This window comes from Pteropus medius, unplaced genomic scaffold (assembly GCF_902729225.1).
Source record: "Pteropus medius unplaced genomic scaffold, Ma_sr-lr_union100, whole genome shotgun sequence".
NCBI classification, from domain to species: Eukaryota; Metazoa; Chordata; class Mammalia; order Chiroptera; family Pteropodidae; genus Pteropus; species Pteropus medius.
The window spans coordinates 12,398,807-12,420,576 of NW_024346062.1; the positions used below are offsets into that span (position 1 = coordinate 12,398,807).

The following is a 21,770-nucleotide window of genomic DNA, read 5'->3' on the forward strand; positions in this document are numbered from 1 at the left end:
GTCATGGCTTCTCCAATCTCTGAAAGTGTCCAGAGCATTGATTATAACTGCAGGAGGTATTACCTTCTACCCAGAGAATCTTACCCTGCAGAATCTCACACTCTCTCACTCCCCAAACAGCTTTGATTCAGCAATTCAAACTGCTTCAGCTGATATTAAAGGAAGGACCACAGAAAAGGGATCAGCAGTTAAAACGAAATAAAAAGGGTGAGGGGGAATACAGATCGTGGATATAACAGCACAAAGCTCAAAAAGTAAAGCAGATTTGAAAAACACAGTGACTCAAAAAAGAACATCATGACAGAAATTAAACAAGATTTTTATGTTTGCTTTCTATGCATTTAAACTCATCTCAACCTCCATTGAAATTCTGATCATACACAAACCCCAAGGCTTTTGGCATGCTTTCAAAATCCACACCCTCTCTTTCTCTAAGTCTCCAGAGTCACTTCTTAGGTAGGCAAAAAAAAAAAAAAAAAAAAAAAAAGGAAGAAGAAGAAGAAAAAATGCATGTAATTGAGAAATAGAAAGACCAAATTATAGCCAATACTTTTCCTGTAAAAATGGTGCCTAATTGTTTTAAAATCCAGTATTTTTTCCCTTGCACTTACTGAAAAGGCCTAGGTCTACTTTAAAAGTTATTTTAACTCAGGTATACATATAGGTAGAGAAACAGATATTAGACATAAGAGGCCTGGTAATATTTTTCTTGGAATGATATCAGGATACCAAGGTGTTCTATGCTATTTATAGCTAGCTCTCCACTTGACTACAGAGGTATATGCTTAATTAGTTAATTAGTTCAAGTACTAGAGAACAGTCTAGATGCAAACAGCTATCAGAATGCCTTAATCACATGTATCTCAGAAACAGTGACCAAAATTCCAGAAGGTAACTGGATTTTCAAAACTGAATGTAGTTTTTTCCCCCTAATTCAGTCATGACAGGGCCAAAAGGTAATGATATATCTGCCATTGATGCAACGAGCAGATCTGTCTTCTGTCAAGAGTTGAAATCATAAAGAAATAAGCTGTCGTTAACAACCTCTCTCCAAACACTAGAGCTGTCATTTCATTGTTTTCTTTTACTGGCTTGGGGGGTGGTGTGGCCTCCTATACCTTGTCAGTTTCATAATGTGCTAAGCTCTTAACCTTTTCCAGAATTCTTGACTTGAACAATCTTTTATGAAGTCTATAATGTACCAGCTTATATTTTTTGATTAATTTACAGTTTTTCATTGTCAACAAGATAAAGAGACAACCATCTCAATGGGAAAATATATTTACGAGCAATGCCTCCAATCAGGGTCTAATATCTAAAATATACAAAGAACTCATACGACTCAATAACAACAAAAAAAACAGATGATCCAATCAAAAAATGGGCAGAGGACCTGAATAGATACTTCTCCCTAGAGGACATACAAATGGCCAACAAATATTTGGAAAGTTGCTCAACATCGCCAGCTATTAGGGAAATGCAAATCAAAACCACAATGAGATACCATCTCACGCCTGTTGGAATAGCTATAGTCAACAGGACAAGTAATAACAAATGTTGGAGAGGATGCGGAGAAAAAGGAACCCTCATACACTGCTGGTGGGACTGCAAATTGGTAGAGCCACTATGAAAAACAGTATGGAGGTTCCTCAAAAAATAAGAATTGGTCTATCATATGATCCAGCAATCCCTCTACTGGGTATTTACCCCAAAGACTTGACAACCCATATCCAAAAAGATATTTGCACACTGGTGTTCATAGCAGCATTATTCACAGTGGTCAGGACACGGAAGCAACCGAAGTATCCTACAACAGATGATTGGCTAAAGAAACTGTGGCACATATATACAATGGAATATTATTCAGCCATAAGAAGAGATGAAATACTGCCATTTGCAACAACATGGATGGACCTCAAGATAATCATGCTAAGTGAAATAAGCCAGACTGAAAAAGTAGAAAATCACATCATGTGGGATATAAACCTAAAAGCAACAAACAAACAGGACAAATAGAGACTCATGAACATGGACTATAGACTAGTGTGTACCAGAGGACTATAGACTAGCGGTTACTAGTGAAGTGGAGAAGGAGGGAGGAGGAAGATGGGGTAAATGGAGTCAAATATAGGGGGATAGAGGAAGGGTGAAGTGGGTACAGAGGATCAAATATATGATAGCTAAAGGAAACTGGACTTGGGTGGTAATCACACAACAGAATATATAGATGTCAAATTATAATGCACACCTGAAAATTATATAATTGTATTAACCAATGTTACCCCAATAAACTTAATAAAAAAAAATTACAGTTTCTCTCAAAGTTGACTTCTAAAATTTTAAATTAGTGCTGTTGGTTTTAACCTATAGTTTTGTAGTCCACATTTCAAACAGGAAAAAATTAGCATTTAATTAAAAAAAGTATGAAATGTAAATTTTAGCGATCTAAATTCTGCTAGTCTTTAATAGGTAAAATCAATAATTATTTAAAGTTGCTTGCATTTTTATAATCAAACATTTAAACTCTTTTAGAAATGGTTAAGTGAATAACTACGATATTACTATAGTATACTTCAGAAATATTCTTAAAATTTTTTTAAATTAAAATGGTGAAAGTAATACCTGCTCAAAGTAAAACAAAATAGAAAGAAAATAAAGACGAAAATTGATTGGATAGAAAAGTCGACAATGAAACGTAGAAGAAGAAACCTCATGGTTTCTTGCATGAACTTCTAGAAATATCAATGTATATCCATATAAGTATGTAGTTGTATGTGTATACATGTATAAGTGTACTTTTTAACAAATGATGTCATTGTTTTTTCATCTGATAACTTAGACATCATTCCATATGACCGAAAACAAATATATACACACATAACTGATCCTTCTTAATAACTACATAATCTTCCATTACATAAATGTTCCTTCACTTACTCAAACAGTCCCCTACTGGTAAATACTTACGTGGTTAGAAGTTTTTGTATTATTACTAACTGCTTTGATGAGAATCCTTATCTGTATACTTGGCGTACTGCTATAACGTAAATTCCTTCAAATAGAATTTAAGGTCAAAGTTTAATGCGCATATTTAATTTTTAAAGATATAACATAACTGCCATCTAAAAAGATTGCTTCAATTTATATTTTCACCAATATCTGAACTTGGTATTATCGTACAATTTATTATCAATTTATCTGCCAATCTTACATGTTGAAAACAGTACCTTATTTTAATAAGCATTGCTTTAATTCCACAAATACTTTGAATGATTATTTAAAAAAGCATCAAAGCCTGTATGTCATTTGAATAAATGTATATTTAAAATGTCCAAGCAATTTTTGTGTTTTTGAGGTCCCTGAGACCTTAAACATGCATCTCCTGCCAAACTATATTCATTTGCACTATGTAAATATTAAATAATTTCTCATAAGCTATTAGATGGCTTTGCTACTGTTAAAAATAAAAGCTACACTCTATATTGATATAGTACTCATATCTACTAGCCAACAATAATCCATGACAATCCTCTTAAAATTTCCACATCACCAACTTTGTCAAATAATTGTGTTGAAATAGCAAGATTTTGCAGTATTTAGTTGGAAGACCTTGAATTGAAGGTAGTAGTTAACAAGGTATTACTAAAAAATTATTGTTCAAATTACTAAAAAAAAAAAAAAAAATCATACTTTATTATAGATAACCATTTATAATGGCTCCAGGTATATTTGTTGGAAAAAACTCCTAATACTGTAATCATTTAGCTTTACTAATGTGACTGTCAAAAGTGGGTAAATATCATTATATAAGTTTCAGGTGTACAACTTCATAATACATCATCTGTATATTCCAGTTACCGTAATAAATTTAATTTAAACAAATAGGGAAAACCCAAAAATGGATTAAAAAAGGAATCCTAAAGTCAACAGACAGAATAGAAAAGTTAAGCTACAGCTTATTAAAAGGGAAACAAATGATTTAAAAACTAAAAAGCTCTAAATCAACTTTCAAAATATGCAATTCATATAAGAGTCAAGCAATAGTTTATGTATCCTTTAATTTAGTTCCCTTATAAACATAGTGATATCTTAAAAAAAAATCCTAAAATATTCTAGTGTGATGAATATTGCTACATAAGGATGTCAATTCCTGAGGTTTACAAAAAGCATTTTTATATAGAAAATTTGCGTTGTTCTTAAAAAAAAAAATATGTATTGCAAACTGTCATAGGAACAACCAGATAAAAATAATTAAAATGCTACACTGAATTCTTTAGATTATTGCTATTCCTTCCACAAATCACATTAAAATATTAATTTTAAAAAAACGGTGGTATTAACCCTTCAGGACAAAATAAATGGGAGGGGAAAGAATAGAGGATACAGATGTCATTCATTTTTTGGAAGACTGTGAGCTGATGTAATGAGCTTGGTATTAAAGTAGAAATTCAAACTTAAGTGGCCTTGGAGTGCAATAATGACTAGATACAAGCCAACTCATCTATAGAAATTCAGGAAAATTCAGAAATTGGGGTTCCAGTTATCTTGGAAAACAGGGGTAGACCTGAGTCTAAAAACAGAGGAATTAGTTGTAAGTTCACATAAGTTACAGTTACCCCATCTCCTCCCAAACTAACGAACCCCAAATCCAAAAATTAAAAACCAAAAAACAAGTCACAATCTTACATTGTGTCACCAGCTCTGTAAGATATCAGAGGTTTTTCCTTAAGAGAAACATACCCAGAAAAGGACTAGAAAGACATCAGACCATAAAAGGAGAAGAAAGAGACATGAAGTTCAAATCAGGTGTACAATGTAGAAGTGAATAAAAGAGCTCCATACCAAAATATTATAGAAGAACTTGAAAATTTCTATGAAAGGGTTAAAAAGGAGGTAGCTTCCAAAAACTAAAGCAAAAACAGATGGAAAAGAAAGTATAGACAATTAGAAAATACTATGTAGAGGCTCAATCCAGTACTTCAAAACCACATGATAATAATTCTAGAAAAAGGAAGATTGTAATGATCAAGAAACAACACAAAAGTTTTATCTCAGAATTGAGGATTACGAGTGTACAGTTCAGATCAAAAGGAATCACCAAGTGCCCAACACAAATAAAAGAAAACCCCACCTAGGCATAGGAAATTTTGTTAAAAGCAATATGATTTATTTCTTAACACCAGTGAGAAGGAAAAGAAGTTCCATAGAAGAAAACAAAAGGATTCAAAATCAGAATGGTACTGGACTTTTCAATTAAGCCACTGGAAGCTAGATGACAATGGAAACAAAGCCTTTAATTTCAGAATGAAAATGATTTTTGACATGGAATTCTATGCCTAGTTTAATCATTAAAATAAAGTGAATAAGTAGAATAAAAGTACTTTTTAGAAATACCGAGTTTTAAAATTTTATCTTGTGTTTACTCTTTGATGGCTCCAGCAAAATGAGGGAATATATCCAAAAGCAGGAGTCCTTAGATGCAGGAAACAGGAGGTCAAACATAGAAGAAAATCTAAGGGAATTTCCAGGATAAGAGACAGGCAACAGGCTTATCAAGTGACCAGTCAAGACTGGAACAAAATACTACAGAGTTCCAAAGGAGAGTTTTCCAGAAGAACATGAAACTATAAGATTATCTGATAAATTTGACCATTTGAAAAATTACTGAGAGGCCAATTAAAATCTGAATTAACAATGATTAAAAGAAAATAGAAAAAAAAAAATCTAGGAACCTATTCCAAAAAACAAAATTTGTAGCAAAAATGAAAAGCAACCACAGTACCAACTTGGCTGAGCCATAAACAATATGAAAGTAGTATCAATATTATAAAGCTTGATTGATATTTAATCCAAAATATCAAAAACTGAAAGTGACTGATAAATCAAAAGACAACATTATAATTTTAAATAGGGATATAGAGAATACAAGTAATATTAAAAGTATTGAGAGTGATTATATCTAGGGAACAGAATAGGTAAGGAAGGATTAGGAAAAGATAATCCTTATTCTGATATATGCCTTTTGATTTTACTTGATTTTAATTTTTCTGTTTTTCTGTGCTACATTCTGTATGCTGTATTCCTTAATGCTAGCTTTCAACTTATTAATTCTCTCTTCAACTATGTCTGATAGCTGTATAACCTGATTCTTCTTTGTGATGAACCTTTTCTTCATAAAATTTTTAGTTTCTGACTATAAATTCACCTTCATTAGGGATTTACCTTGGGTTGTAAAGTGCTTTTATTGGCACTTTTATGTTTGCTCCCACCTGGTACCTCAGGAGTTCCATCAGTACAGAACCCATTTTTACATGAATTCATGTTGTTTAAGATTCCCATACTAAGCAAATTCAAACTGCAAATCGAAATCCACCTTTGGGTTAGGGTGTGTGGCTTCTATTTCCCAAGGGAGACTGTTTATTTACCTCTACCTGGCACCTCTGTCAAAGAAACGTCCTCTTTTCACCTCTGGGCCATGAACAGATCCCACCACCCCTAAAAACTAAAAGGGCAGAAATTTCCAGGGCCCTACCTATATCAAAAGGCCTCAGTTTTATCTCCTGCTGCTCAGGCTCAAGGCTGTAATGTAGACATGTAGACCCTGTGTAGCCTACGGCTTTTATTTCATAAGCTATCCCATTTGAGTTGCCACGCCACTCAGGGACTTACTGTGGTTTGAAGTTCTCTCTTATAGTCAGGCATTTAAAAATTTCTATCTTTTGAACATAATGAGGCATTCAATACTTTGGTTGTTGTTATGTTTTATCCCTTATTTTTATGTGTGTTTAGTGGGAGAAAGAAGTGAATGTTAACTAGCCCAGTCCACCATGTTATAGAATCCAAACTGTATAAATTAGATTGATAAAAATAACATTAATTTTAAAACTTAGACATAAAATTATAAAAATTATACTCAAAATAAGTAATATGCAAATAGGCAATTCTGTTGAATAATTCAGCTATGAGAAATTAGAAAAAACGGTGGGCTTATTAATCAGACTTCTCAAAAATTATTAAAATTAGTAATTTTAAGTCATGTTGGATAGAAATCACTTATATAGTATTTTGAAAATATTCTTCATTATTTAAAATTCTACCTTCACTGATTTTATTATAAAACATTTTCTAGAACTTCTCACTCTCTGTTTTGCTAATAAGTATATCTGCGTTCAAGTTCTACCTTATCCATTATACCTAGAGCCTGAGAAGTATAAATAAACCCTCAACTAGTCTAAAAAGTATTACCTACATTCGTGGTCCTAGAGTAGTGCCCAGATTAGTAGCATAAACATCACCTGGGATATTTTCAGACATGGAAATTCTCAGGCCCCAATCAGATCTTAACCAAAATCTGTAACTGAGATAGGGTAATTTGTATTTCAAGTCCTCCAGGCGATTCTGATCCAGAGTAAAATTTGACTTTATAGACCAATGGCTCTCAAATTGCTCTCCCTAAAACTTTTTGGCAGTACATCTCCATTAGTCAAAGCAGACAAGGAGAGATCAGTGAGGTGGCCAGGGTACAAAATTTAAGGAGGAACTCACTCTCAGGGTCCTACAAGTACTGCATAACCCTGAGAGTGATGGACTCCTTAAATTTTGCACCATTCATCCACCCCCATAATTATAATTAAGTGATTTAATTTATGTGTCACCTACTTCCCTTGATCATTTTATAGAGACCAACCGAGATGCCTAAAAAGATGAATATGGGAAATGATCAAAGCAGACACAAGTATGAGCAACTCTCAAACTGCAAAATCAGACACTGCATAATTTGTACTTGGCTATATGCTATACCATTTCTTACTCCAAGCAATATATTATGCAGTGAAGATTGTTAAATACTAAAAATATTAGCTATGGCAACCTCAGAAGAACTGTGGAAATTTATCTGATATGTACTATTCTCCAACATAAAATCTTCATACATTTTTTTATCATAAAATTCTGAAGTATCTAAAATACAAAGATCAGAATATCTACAATTTCCAAATTGTGACCTATGGAGTCCCAGGGTTCGGAGAATAAATCTCAGGAGTTATTGAGGAGGTGGTTCCAATACCCGCCCCAAATTCAAACAAAGTGGCTCCACAGATTTAAACATATATCATTTTTACAAAAACAGTCCACTTAGAGGCAAGGCTCTACTGTTTTAAAAAATAAAAGTTATAACCTTATAATGATATAAATCCAATTTTAGGACTTTTAATCTTATACTAAAAATCTGAAAGAAATATAGCAGAAATATTATTTACAGTACTGTGTAGAGATGATACTGTCTGACCTGAAAAATATCAGAATTTACTTCAGTTTTGATATGAAAACCGACAGACCATGAAAAACATAGCAGTGGCTCCCAGCCTTTTGTAAACTATGGAAATCTTTCTTTAAATGCAATTTTTGAATAATGTCCAAAAAATAAAAACAAGTAGAGCTAATCTGATTAAAAAGTAAGGATGAGACAGCTTCTTTCTCCCTATTAGTCTTCCTAAAATACCATCTTTCTTCAAACCATCCCTCTGCCCCCACAATGCAAAATACAGAGCAGCCCTTGAAGAACTACCAGAGAAACACTACAAAATGGTAAAACCAAAGTAAGAAAATCACTTTATCTGGACTAAAAGCAAAGATCTGTTTTTAAATGTTCACCATGTAAAAAGTTACCACAATAAAGGTCATATTCAGTTATAATAAAATAAAGAGTATGAAGTATATAAACTAAAAATTTCAAAGCACATAACATGGTAACAACTAAATACACTAAATACTAATGAATTCAGAAATCAGTTGCTTTCCCCCCCCCCCCCCCCAAGAAATCATGAGTTGCCATGATTGAGAAAAGCAGAAAAAAGTCAAGGCAATAAAATGTTATCACCAAAACACTATTCCTACTTTGAAGAACAAGATAACTGACTATTCTAATGTTACTTACAAACTTCCTCTCTCCCGTTTGGGCTATTAGGATAGTCTAAAGATGTTTGGTATGGCTTCCTATATTTTCTTTTATCTCAAAAAACCTTATATGACAATATAATATTCTAGAATGGAAAAGGTTTAATTGACCTAGTAGCATGGACAATATAATTACATAAAGTATTTCACCAATCATTCAAAAGTAAAACATCTGATTTTCTTTACTAAATTATATTTTCAAATATTCACTGAGTTGTGATCCCATTTCACATATAATCTTAAAATACACTGACAGGATCTATTCTAACCACAAACTGTGTCAAAAAGTTCATTTCACTATTAATATTCTGAAATATGAAACCATTTAAATAGTATTTTATGTGAGTTACTTCAATCTAAACCTCAATTTATTTTAAATTTTACTTAAAAAACTGACACTATTGAAGTTTATAACCAATCAAAAGTAATGCCTTTGTGTTCTCTGCATATCCATGAAAACTGAAAACGCAATTAACCCAAGAAATTCTACTTGCACTATTTTAAGTGTCTCAAAATCTATTAACAAAAATATTCTTTAGGAGTTTGGGTTGGCCTTAATACAGTTAACCCTTGAACAACAGGCATATTTGAACTGCATGGGTACACTTATACGTGGAATTTTTTTAACAAAAACATACAGTACTGTAGAGTATCTTTAGCTTATGATCTTCTTAATGACATTTTCTTTTCTCTAGCTTACTTGTAAGAATGCGGTATATAAAACACATATAAAAATGTGTTAATAAACTGATTATGTTATAGGTAAGGTTCTGGTCAACAGCAGACTAATAGTAGTTAATGTTTTGGGGAGTCAAAAGTTATATGTGGATTTTTGACTACATGGGGCTCAGTACTTGTAACCCCTGCATTGTTCAAGGCTAACTGTTTTAACATTTCCAAGTTAGCAGAGTAGGGGACATATTACCTTTGATCACTGTAACCATCAGTGTACTAAAGAATTCCTTTCCAACTTCAATTACAAAAATGTAATAATAGAGCTCTTACAAAGCATACGTGCATGCATATATTCTTGAATACCATTACAATATTATGTTATACAAGATGCCACTTTACTTTTTTTCTGAAGAAAAATTCTACTCACATGTGAAAGAAACCCATAGTTTGCAAAATTTGGCTATTTGCTACAGAACTTAAGGATGAGACAGTAAAAACAAAAGTAGCTAAACATGTAGATGTAAAATGCTGAGTTAGAAAAAACAATTTCACTATTATAGGAAAGAAAACCTTGAAGACAATTTTAAAAAGCCAATTTCTAAAAAGCTGGAATTCAAATAAGAATAAACTAATTCAGTATTATTGCAATTTATCATTTTGTATGTATATGTCTTAGGCTTAAGACATTTTATTTCTGCCTCTCAAGTTTTTTAAAGAATAAGAGATTAATTTAAAAATGCAAACTTCCTTTAGTTCCTAACTTCACTAAATTAGCTAGGGAAAGATTTACAAGAATCACAATATATTTTCCAGAAGCATTTCAATAATATTTATATGATAGTTTAAGTGCTATTTCATGTAATAATCACAAAATTTTAGAATCGAAAATATTCATTTCAAAGACATTATCTAAATTTTTGTACACTTAAGACAATCATTTTGTTTTTGTTATAACTGCAAAATAATGCAAAATAAGTTTTCATTACAAATAAATAATAATGATTTAAAGATAAGGTCATGTTTAGGATATACTTTTGAAGAGACATTTCAAAATAATTTATCACACATAATAAAACAGCTATAAAATGTCAAAAACAAAATAAAGGAAATTGCACTTACATCCACAGCTCTCTTAATAAATGGTATCTGTGTGCCACTGTCCAGATCTTCATTTATAATAAGCCTTCTAGCCCACTGACCTGCCCTGACAACACCACTACCATGAATTAAAACCATCAGTTTCTGTGGATTTGTCAAAGCATCCTCACTCATAAAGATAAAACTCTTTGGTTCACTCTCAGTGGCATCTACCTGTAATTAAAAAAAATTATAATAATAAATAAATGTTTTCTGATCAGGCATATACATAAATAAGAAAACAACTAATGGTTACTATAAACTATAAAAAGGCTATAACAGAATTATAGAAGTAAAAAAACTTTAAAATAAATTTAAAATATTCATTAGAGATTAACAATTACATGTAAAGTGGATAAGCAAAAAAGACATGACAGTAATTTAAATATAAAAATATAAAAAGGAATATTAGAAGTATATGTCTCCCTACAATTATTGTTGTATATTTAGTATTATAGTATCATTATATATAAGAATTAATGTTTTGAGTGATTCCTATTGTCTAGATACTATGCAAAAGGTTTTTAAAACATTATCTCAATTAATCACAATCTCATTAGGTGGCACTATTATTATACTCCTTTAGAGATAAAGAAATTGAGACCTAGAGAGTTTAAATAACCTTTCCAAGGTCACACAGCTATTAAGTTTATAATTCTACAAAGGAAGTATACTGCACCTAAAATACAAAACAGAAGAACCCTACTGGAGGATATGCCTATTGGAAAATCATATACTACTAAACTTTTAAAAGGTGGGAGAGAGAACCACTTAAAAATTTAAACACCTACTACTATTGCATGTAAATGGACTTTGAAATTTCATTCAGAGTATGAACATAAGATCATATAACAATTATTTTAAGAAGAAATATTTTTGTACTCAGCCTTATTTTATGTACTGGTTAACTATAGTTTGAAAAGTAAATATTTTTATTCATCTTGATTGTACTTAATATTTAGGTTTAAGCTAGTTGAAGTATGGTTTAGATATGAAAGACTCAAAAGACCTTTAGGAAGGGATAACTACCCAGCCTTTTATTACATATGGAATGGCACGCACAGTGGCAAAGAACTAGGAATGGAAGCGTTTGTGCACCCAGGTCAGAGACAGAAGCTAAAGTCTTCATGGCTGGTAAAAGAGACGTCCTCTAATAGAGAGTGTCAGTCCACATGCCATGGTTCTTCACTTCCTCAATAGTATATTCATACAATTATCAAAATAAAAAATACACAAAAACTCTAGATACCACAAAATACCCTGGATTCTAAATGTTCCCAGTCGCTATTCCTGGGAAGAGAAAAAAATTAAAATTCCTCTACTTCTAAAACAATGAGATTGGTGTCAGTAATAGATGCTTAACCATTTGTGTAAACAGAGCACAGAGAGCAATTATTTTAGCACAAATAACATGGCCAAAGGACTTAAGAAAAAAAATACCACCTTCTCAGTGAAGCCTCTCTGATCACTTTTCCCCAAGAATTCCCTATTCTCTTTCTCTGTTTTATTTTCCTCCACATCACATGTCACAATCTAACATATTATATGCTTTACTTTATATATTTGTTTGTATATCTGTTTATTAACCATCTGTTCCTCCACTAGAAGGTCTGGTTAGGAAGGCATGAACTTTTTGTTTGTATCTAGCTACATTCTCAAGGCCTAAAAGAGAGACTGACACATTGTAGGTAGGCACTTAGTAAATAAAGGAATTAACAAACTTTTGGAATAAAAAAATTTATCAAGCATCACCAGTGACTTCCCTTAAATAAAAGGCATTTAACTAAATAATGCCTCCCTTAATTGGTTATAATATTTGCCTGGTTCAGAAAGCATATACACAACATTAAACTAATGTATGATTATAAAGAATTTTAAAAGAGCTGCGCAATGCTAATAATTATAATGAAGTAACTCTATCTTTATCATTAGTAATTAAGGATGCAGGAAGAGAGATATAAAGTGTAACACAATCACATTAGCTTCAAATGCATGAGATGTCCAAAGTAAACAAATCACGATGATGACAGTGGGTACGACTGAAGTCACAAGGAAGAGAAGTGGATGAGAGATGGAAAATCAAATCTAGGTAATTCTCTTTTACCTAAGAACATTATATGAAAACAGAAGAATCACTCTGTTAAAGTGGCTTTAAAAAAAAAAAGAGAATATCGCGATAAAAAAAAGAAAAAATTACAAAGCAAAGAGGTCAGTATATAATAAAAAAGGTCACAGAGTTTTTTAGTCATTAATTTACCAAAGAGGCACAAATAAAAGGGCCTCTCAAAGTCAGTGAGGCCTTAATGGAACCTGGCATGGCTATGGAAATGCACATCTGTTTATCTTAATGTAAAAACTTGTAGCTATAGACTTTCCAGCAGAGGCTCCTATTACTAAGGAACTCAAGTCAATTTTTTAAACAATGGAATGTTGGCACTTTAAGTTTCACAGTAATCACTTTAAAAATGGAAGAGTACTTATTTTCATAAGATAAAAATGTGTTTTTTATATTGTAATGTTCGAACCTTTTTAAAGGGCTACAAACTAAGATAGCCATGAATAAATGAAGTTTTACTTGAACATCCAGAAAAGTTGATTTAAAAAATATAAGAACATAAGAAAATAAAAAAAAAGCAATGAAACTGATCAATGTAACAGTAATAATAATTAAGGAGTGAGAGTAATATCTGAACTGGTTATTGGCTAATATTCATTTTAATTTAACACAGAACTCTGATTCTGCAGCTGGTAACTATAACTTTATATAAACTTAGTGCTAATTTTCAATAGTAAAATAACTATATAAATAAAGTAAATTTGCATTAACTTAATTAAGTTTGGAAACAGTTGTTCCAAGGCCATTTATCCTCAAATAATAGTAATCCATTAAGCAGAGCTTTCATTAAAGAATACATACATATATAGGCCACTCCAGTGCACCATCTGACTTTACTGACAAATCAACTTCCAAGACCAACTGGTCAGGGAAACTCCACCAAATAATTTTTAGCAGTTAACAATTTATTTGGAGATGCTCATGAACCCATCAATTGTGATGTATATTTAAAAATGATTGCATAAACTGAATGAAAATTTGTAGTCAAGTTATTAGTTCATGTATCTAATATTCTCTACAAGTGTGACATACTATAATTGAGAATATTTTGTACCTATACATGTGAAATGGTGAGTAAACATGAGACATGATCAGGATCTTTACTATCAAATCATAGCCTTCCATAAAGTTTTTCTTTCCTTATTAAATAGTTCAGCTATAAAACTAAAACTTAGTTCATCATAAGAAAAAAATATTTTGTGGTATTCCTGTAGTAACAAGAACTGTACCAAAAAAATCAAACAAACATGCAAGTAAGCAAACAAACAAACAAAAAAACCACTCTCAATGCTAGCATCTACCTGGGATTAAAAAGACCTCAAGAGAAAACCATAAATTATAAAAGAAAAATTTCACAACTACATAAAATAAGTGATGATAACTTAAGGAGAGATTAATTTTCTAAAATAAAATTTTTTTTTTCTTTTCAGTTTATATAATCAGGGAATCTTTACCAAGCAAAATGCATATAACACTCATTATAGGTCTCATATAATGTAAAACCTCTATGCTTATTAGCTTTATAGTCTAAACTTAAGAGGAAAATAATCAGATCAAAAAAACAAAGTCCTTCTAAACCTAATCTCAGGCTTTCTCTAGAAAGAACATTAATGAAACTTAATCATATAACACGATCTTTATGGCCCATTATCTCGTGATTTGTTCTGGAAATCTAGAGGATTGAAATGAGTTTAAAAGTTCCATGAAACTAGAAGTGTTTAGACTTAAAAAACTCAAAATTAATCGTGTTGTAACAATGAATTAACCTAGGGCTTTTTAAATTTCATTCTTCAAAAACTTGGAAAGAAGTAAAATTAACAAACTAGGAAGACTGGAGAAAGTGACAAAATTCTACATGGACTTTCCAGAAGACCAATTCCAGTATATCGTTTTAGTAGAGTAATACACTAGACTTCAAGTGAAAACAAAAACAAAAAGTTTGAATCCCAAAAGGTCTTGTATATTCACACTCAAAAAGATTCTAAAATCTTGGTTTTCAAGTATTTCTAAAGAAAGGAAGTTTCTAAATAAACAAAGTCTGGCCTATTATATAGAATCATATTTTATTCACTAGTACCTTGGAACAGTGCTTGGCACCCTTAAATAAATATTTGTTGAATGAATGAATAAATCATTAATAATGTGACCTTCACTTCAGGATTTCTATACAAAATTAACATAAAATAGATTTCTTTTTTAAAAAATTGAAATTAATTTGTTAGGATGTATAGTATAAAGAAATCCTCAAATCCTACAATTCATAGTAAAGTAACATCCAATTTTAAAATCTCATGTAAAATACATGTAAACAAAATTATCTATATGTAAAGTTTTGTGCCTTAAATGAATAACTTTTATTAACCCTTTCAGATCCATATATATCATAAAATCAGAGATCTATCAGAGACAGAAAGATCATATAATCTAGTCTCACCATCACTCACATATAAGATTACTATTTCTGCATTTGAAAGCCTAATATTTCAGGTTTTACATTAAAAATTAAAAATCTTTTTTTTTGAGAATTTGAGTCTGAGAACAAATTTCAAACTCTTTCCCTCTGAAATGGCAACATCTGCAAAATTTAAAAAAACGTGTTCTGCCAAAATGGGAGGGAGTAGTGTTATAAAACAGGAAACACAGGGAATGACTTTCAGAATGTTTAGAGAAAATAACATAGAAATAAAACATATAATAGAAAAATCAAGAAATAAAGAGATGATGAATGTCTAATGTAACAAAAAGTTCATTTGCTTACTTCAAATAAGTAAGAAAAATCGATTATACCAATGAAATGAGAAAGGGTAGAGAAAAGGTTGTCCTTTTAATTGTGTTATCATTTTTTAAAAAAAGACTGGAAATTAGTCTTTCTTTTCTTTACACTGAAGAGTATTAGTATTAAGAACTCTTGGGTACAATAAGATTAGATATACTGACATTTAATATTATCTTTATCAATATCAAAATACTAGGACCTTAACATTAAAACTTATTACAGTTAACCTAAAACAAAAGTTTTCTTTGAAAATATTTTATTCGGAAGCATAAACATTAAAAAAAATTAGACTTACTGGAATAGAGATTTTTTTCAAGTTACAATCCTTTTCTAGGAGTTCGTAAACATACTTTGTGATGATCTAGGTAGAAAAGAAATAACACGTTAAGATCCAGTTTTATCCATTATTAAAATTCACATAAATTATTATAACTTATTGCTCTAAATTAGTATCTTTTTATCTTGGGATGTTTTTATGCTAAATTAAGAGACTCTTTACTTGTAATGGTTTACTTCCTATTGCTGTGTGAATAACCACATGCCTTAATACTAAGGATTAGGACAAGTTAATAAAACTCAAAAACAAGGTCTTTCAATTTTTCAAAGCAATACTCTGTAAGCATATTTTCTTTTATCAGTATTTTTAGAATCTGTTTCTCCTGTAATTTCACTATAGATATTATATGCAATGTAGTACTATCATGACTTTGAATTCTAACACCTTTTCTGTATTCACTAAATCAAGGAGGAAAAGGTCAGAGGTATTCTTAACAAAAAAGGAAAACTGGTCCAGCAAAGTCAGGCACCAGTTAGTATTACTGTTTGTGGTAGGCAGAAACATGGCTCCCCAAAGATGTCCACATTCTAACTCCCGGAATCTATTAACATTACATGGTAAAGGGATTTTGCAGATATGATTAATGTTAAGAATCCAAGATGGGGAGATTATCCTGGAATATGAGTGGGCCCAAGCTAATTACATAAATCCTTAAAAGTGGAAGATTATGGAAGAATAATGTGTCAGAAAGATGCAAAGTGAGAAGGTCTTGATTGGCCAATGCTGGTTTTGAAGGTGGAAGAAGGAGAACCAAGGATCTGAGGAAAAAGCCTGATTTAGGGCCTGGAGCACAGAAAATGCAAGGTAAATCTGAAAAAAAAAATTTTTTTTTTGTGCCAAACAATAAGAAAATACTAAAAGAGTGATGAATAAATGTTAAAAGAACATAAAACCAAATCTGGGACAGTCTAAGCATCAAAATAATAACTTCAACGGATTATAATCATTAAAATTCAATAAAATAAGAATCCATGAGTCCATAATGACATAAATTAAGTAAAAACGAAAGAGGAAAGAAAGTTCTTTCTTATATCAGAATGCCAGCTAATGCATATAGAAGAAATGATGGAGTTAGAAAATCATCAATATAAGCTAAAATTAATAGGTGGAAGTTTCATAAAGAACATAGTCTCAAGTATCTTCCTGAAATTACTGATTAACTACAAAGAGAAAAATTGAGGATCATTCAACAACTGTCCTATGCTCCTCAAAAAATGTGAATGTCAAGAAAGATAAAGAAAGGCTAGGGAATAATGGTTCCAGGCTAAAGGAGAATAAAGAGACATGACAACTAAATGTAACGTATGAAACCTGGATTCAATCCTGGACTTGAGGAATATCAGCTATTAAGTACATTATGTGACAATCAGCAAAATTTAAACATGGTTTGTAGACTGATAATAGTGACTCAATATAAAATTTCATGATTCTGAACTGTACTGTAGTTATGAAGAGAATGATCTTAGGAAATATATACCAATGTATCAGTGGTAAAAGGGTATAACGTTTCCGATTTTACTCTCAAATAGTTCAGGGAAAAATTATATCAGTAATATATATAATTCCTTGTAATTATGCAATATTTCAGTATAAAATTATATATATTTTATAAAGTTATTTTAAAATTTCCCATACTGTACATATTCTTAGTTCATGTGGTATCGACACTGTGTTTATTTCCACAGTATTTTAATGGAAATGTAGCAGATGACAAACAACGTGCTTTAATTAAAACATTAATTTCTTGAAATGTTACAAGAAGACCACAGCTATTCTTGGGGATAATTTTCATCCATTATTGCTTGTCAAAACCAAAGACTCATTGGAATAAGTTTTGTATAGTTTGCCATGTTTGTGCCTACGTTCGTCCCCCACCTAAAATTCTCTTAACTTCCCCCATTTTTCTCCAATTTCTCAAAAATCAATTCAAATGTTATTTCCTACCTGAAGTTTTCACTGATCCTGCCAATGACTTTGTGCCTTTCTTATGACATTTAGCATTCCATCGTGATTACCTCACATTCTCATTTGCCCACTGAACCTATATCCTACTTTATTGTAGCATCGACTACATTGTAGATGAACAATACATGAACGATGAAAGAAAAAGAATTGGTAGCATTTGTGAACATATGGTATTTCAGTTTATAAAAAACTATAAATAATACATTTAAAAATAAAAATTAATTTTTGTATGAAAATAAATCCACAAGTTTAAACATGAAACAACATAACACAATATACACTGAGAAGTCTTACTCCCACCGCTGTCCTCCTCCACTGTGTGGCCCTTCATTCTTCTCCGTATTGGTAATCTTACTACTTAGTTTCTTATGCACCCTTCCAGTGTTTCTTAGGGCCAATATAAGCAAATAAAAATGTATTATTTCCCTCTTTCTTAAAAAAGACAGTATACTCCACATGCTGTTGTTGCACAATGAATTCTTATCATATTCCCTTTCTTATAACAGACTAAATATACTGTTACTTTATCATCTAAAAATTGATACTGGTGATCTACTCTCTCAGTAACAAAGACTTCTTTATTCTTTTTTTACTAGTCATAACATTCCATTGTGTGGATGTACATAGTTTAATAAATTTTAAAAAATATTTAATGTTCTCCAAAAATATTCACTAAGAAAAACATATATAACCTTAAGCATTGTTTATTAAATCCTATGTAAATTAAATTTACACAAAATTATTACCTTGGGACTTAGAATCATGTAAAATAAAGATCCACCCTGTAAGTTAGCTAATTATTTAAAAAAGAATAACAAATTTCCCTCTCAATGCCCCATTTATCAAAATTCTACATTCCATCCTAGTTCCCCCCTAGGAAGGGATAGAGGGAGGGTAGATAGGAGAGAACGGTGAGACAGATGAAGGGAGGAACACAGAGAAAGAGAAAAAAATATAAAATTTCTTAATAATTAAGGTTTAATATTATTCAATGTCAGTTTGGCTAAGCCTAAAAGGGGTCCTCTAGCATCTTTACATTAAAGAAACTGTGCTGTGAATGGCAATGAGTTGTCTAATTAGAAGTAAAGAACATTTACGTTGGGTGTATATCCTCTTAAGTCAGAACTACAACTTAAATTTTACTGAAATCTTCTCCATCTCATCCCTATTTTTCTCCTTAAAACCTTTTATACTTCAGTCATAGTGGGAACATTATAACCTTTTAAAGTCTTTTGAAGTAAGTGCTTTTTCAGCATATCTTTGAAATAAAATTCATTCCTCCAGCTTTCCATTAGCATTCCCTGGAGTGCTAGTCTGTATCCCCAGCTGTCCTTCATTTATATCAGTTTCAGATCACTTGCTCTCACATTTTCCTTTTACCTGCTTTAAAGAAGAGTCCTTCTTATTTTAAGCCATCCTTTATTCCCAATAACCAGATTCTTAAATAGCTTAAGAGAGACACAAGAAATGTATCCAACTAACTACAGATATCTCCTCGTACTGACTTCACAGGCGCCTCAAATTCAATATGTTCCAACTGGATTAATCTACATATGTCCAAACCTATTTCTCCTCCAGTGTGTTCTCATCAGCTCCATAAATGACACTATAATCAACCTAATTTCTCAAGCCACAAGGCTAAATGTCATGATTCCTCCTACATATGTCCCTTACAATCAAGTCCCTCAAGCTAATATTGGAAGATCTCCACATCTCCCCATTTCCACTATCATCATTCTAGTCCATTCTAGTCTATCAACAGGTATTATTTCTTCCTTGGATTGCTTCTGTAGCCTCCTTCTGCTATATCTGTGGCAGATCTTCCTTTGGATCAGTATCTCCTGTTAGCAGACATATTACTCCTTTAAAAATGCAAATCTAATAGCTTCCCAGTGCTATAAGGCTTTGATCCTTCAATTCAGCAATGCCTTACCATATCTGATCTCTGCCTACTTCTCAAATTTCATCCCATACCACTCTTTCCTCATTATCTGTATTGCGTAGCCACACTGACTTTCCTTTAAATTTTCAATGTATCAGGATCTTTTTTCACCTCAGAGCCTTTGCAAATGATGCTGCATTGCCTGGAATGCTCATCTCATTCTTTACTTATCTACTTTTAATATCTTCCTTGCCTGGCCTCCAGTCTATCCTCAAGACACAGTTAAGAATTCTGTATTCCTCTTTGCTGACACTTGGATTACTAATGTCTTTCCCAAGGTCTATCTTTGCTGCTAAAATTTAAGCTTTTGGAAGAGAAGCAACTATATATCTATTTGTCTTGGGCTGAATGTCTAAGGCCTAACTCATGTAATGGCAACAAATTTTTTTTTAATAAACATTAGTAATAATAATAGCAAACAGCATAGCACTCATACTGACATAAGTCCCTTTAATAAATCTTTAATCTTTATAATAACCCTATAAAGTAAAGTAGGAAACCAAAGCATCTGAAAGGTTGGATGATCTGCCCATGGTCACACAGCTAAATAAGTCACAGAGTCTGAATTCAAACCTAGGCGATCCTCCTCCCCGGGAGTCCAGAATATATTTTCTGAACTCATGCGATATATTACATCTTCCATGTTACAAAGTCCATAGAGAATAAGACCACACTGTAGTTAGGAAAAAAAAATGAGTACACTAATAAACTCTAAGTAGCCTTTGTTATGCCATCTAAATTTGTGAAACATAATATCAACAACTATATTAGAGATTAACACTTTGCCTCTATCTTCTTTCAAATCAAGGTAAAGACTATTATCTACAGTGATGGCAGGGAAAAAAGATGCTATATTCACCACTCTCTTTTTACCTTTCCACACGGAGAGTTTTATCAATTTAACAAGAAAGTCTTTCTTGAGCTAGAAAAGAAGATAATTTTATTGAACATAATAGTGTGGATTCTACTGGGAAGCACTATTATGATCGGCTATCTTATTAAGTCAAGAATTACTCTTTCATAACCACTCCCACTGAGGGAGAGGAAGAGAAGTTTCCTCCAATTCTCCTGTTTCCACTACATTATAAGCAAAAAAAAAAAAAAAAAAAAGTGAAATGAATTGTTATATTTTTAGCTTCCAGCCATCCATTGTGGAATTACAGTTATGCACTGCTTAATGATGGAGATATGTTCTGAGAAATGTATCATTAGGTGATTTCATTGTTATGTGAACATCACAGAGTATACTTACACAAACCTAAGTGGTATAGCTTACTACATACCTAGGCTACATGGTATAGCCTGCTGCTCTTAGGCTATAAGCCTGTAAAACATGCTACTGTACAAAACCACAAAAGTTTAAATCAAGCACAAGAAACAAAGGTGTAATCGAGAGACAAAGTAAACATGAGAAATGTGAGGCTGCTACTGGCATAATGCAGCATGTTTTACAGTATACTTTTTTCAATAACTAGAAAGAGTACACTCAACACTAATGATAATAAGTATAGTGTAGTAAATACATAAATGAGTAACATAGTTATTTGTCATTGTTATTAAGTATTATGTACTATATACAATTGTATGTGCTATACTTTCATATGACTGGCAATGCAGTAGGTTTGTTTACACCAGCATCACCATGAACACATGAGCAATGTGTTCTGCTATGTGCTTATGGACAGAGAAGATACTACTAGATGATAGGAATTTTCAGCCTCATTGTTATCTTATAGGACCATTGTCATATATGCAATCTATTGTTGACCAAAATGTTGTTTTGTGGCACATGACTATACTAGTATTTGGATTCGCCTTCTCACTATAAACAAATAAACAATGTATAAAATATATTAAACTGTTTTCA

At 31.7% G+C, this 21,770-nt stretch overlaps 1 protein-coding gene across 6 annotated transcripts in view; it reads right to left on the bottom strand.

Moving 5' to 3' along the window:
* Window positions 1-21,770, bottom strand: part of ARB2A (ARB2 cotranscriptional regulator A) — a 356,272-nt gene that overhangs the window by 266,459 nt on the left and 68,043 nt on the right. For all 6 annotated transcript variants that reach the window (XM_039875065.1, XM_039875060.1, XM_039875062.1 and 3 more), the window contains 2 exons: window positions 15,955-16,020; window positions 10,750-10,941 (listed from right to left, as the gene is read on the bottom strand). In XM_039875065.1, the coding sequence (XP_039730999.1) occupies window positions 10,750-10,941; window positions 15,955-16,020 (258 nt within the window). The remainder of the gene's footprint in view (window positions 1-10,749; window positions 10,942-15,954; window positions 16,021-21,770) is intronic.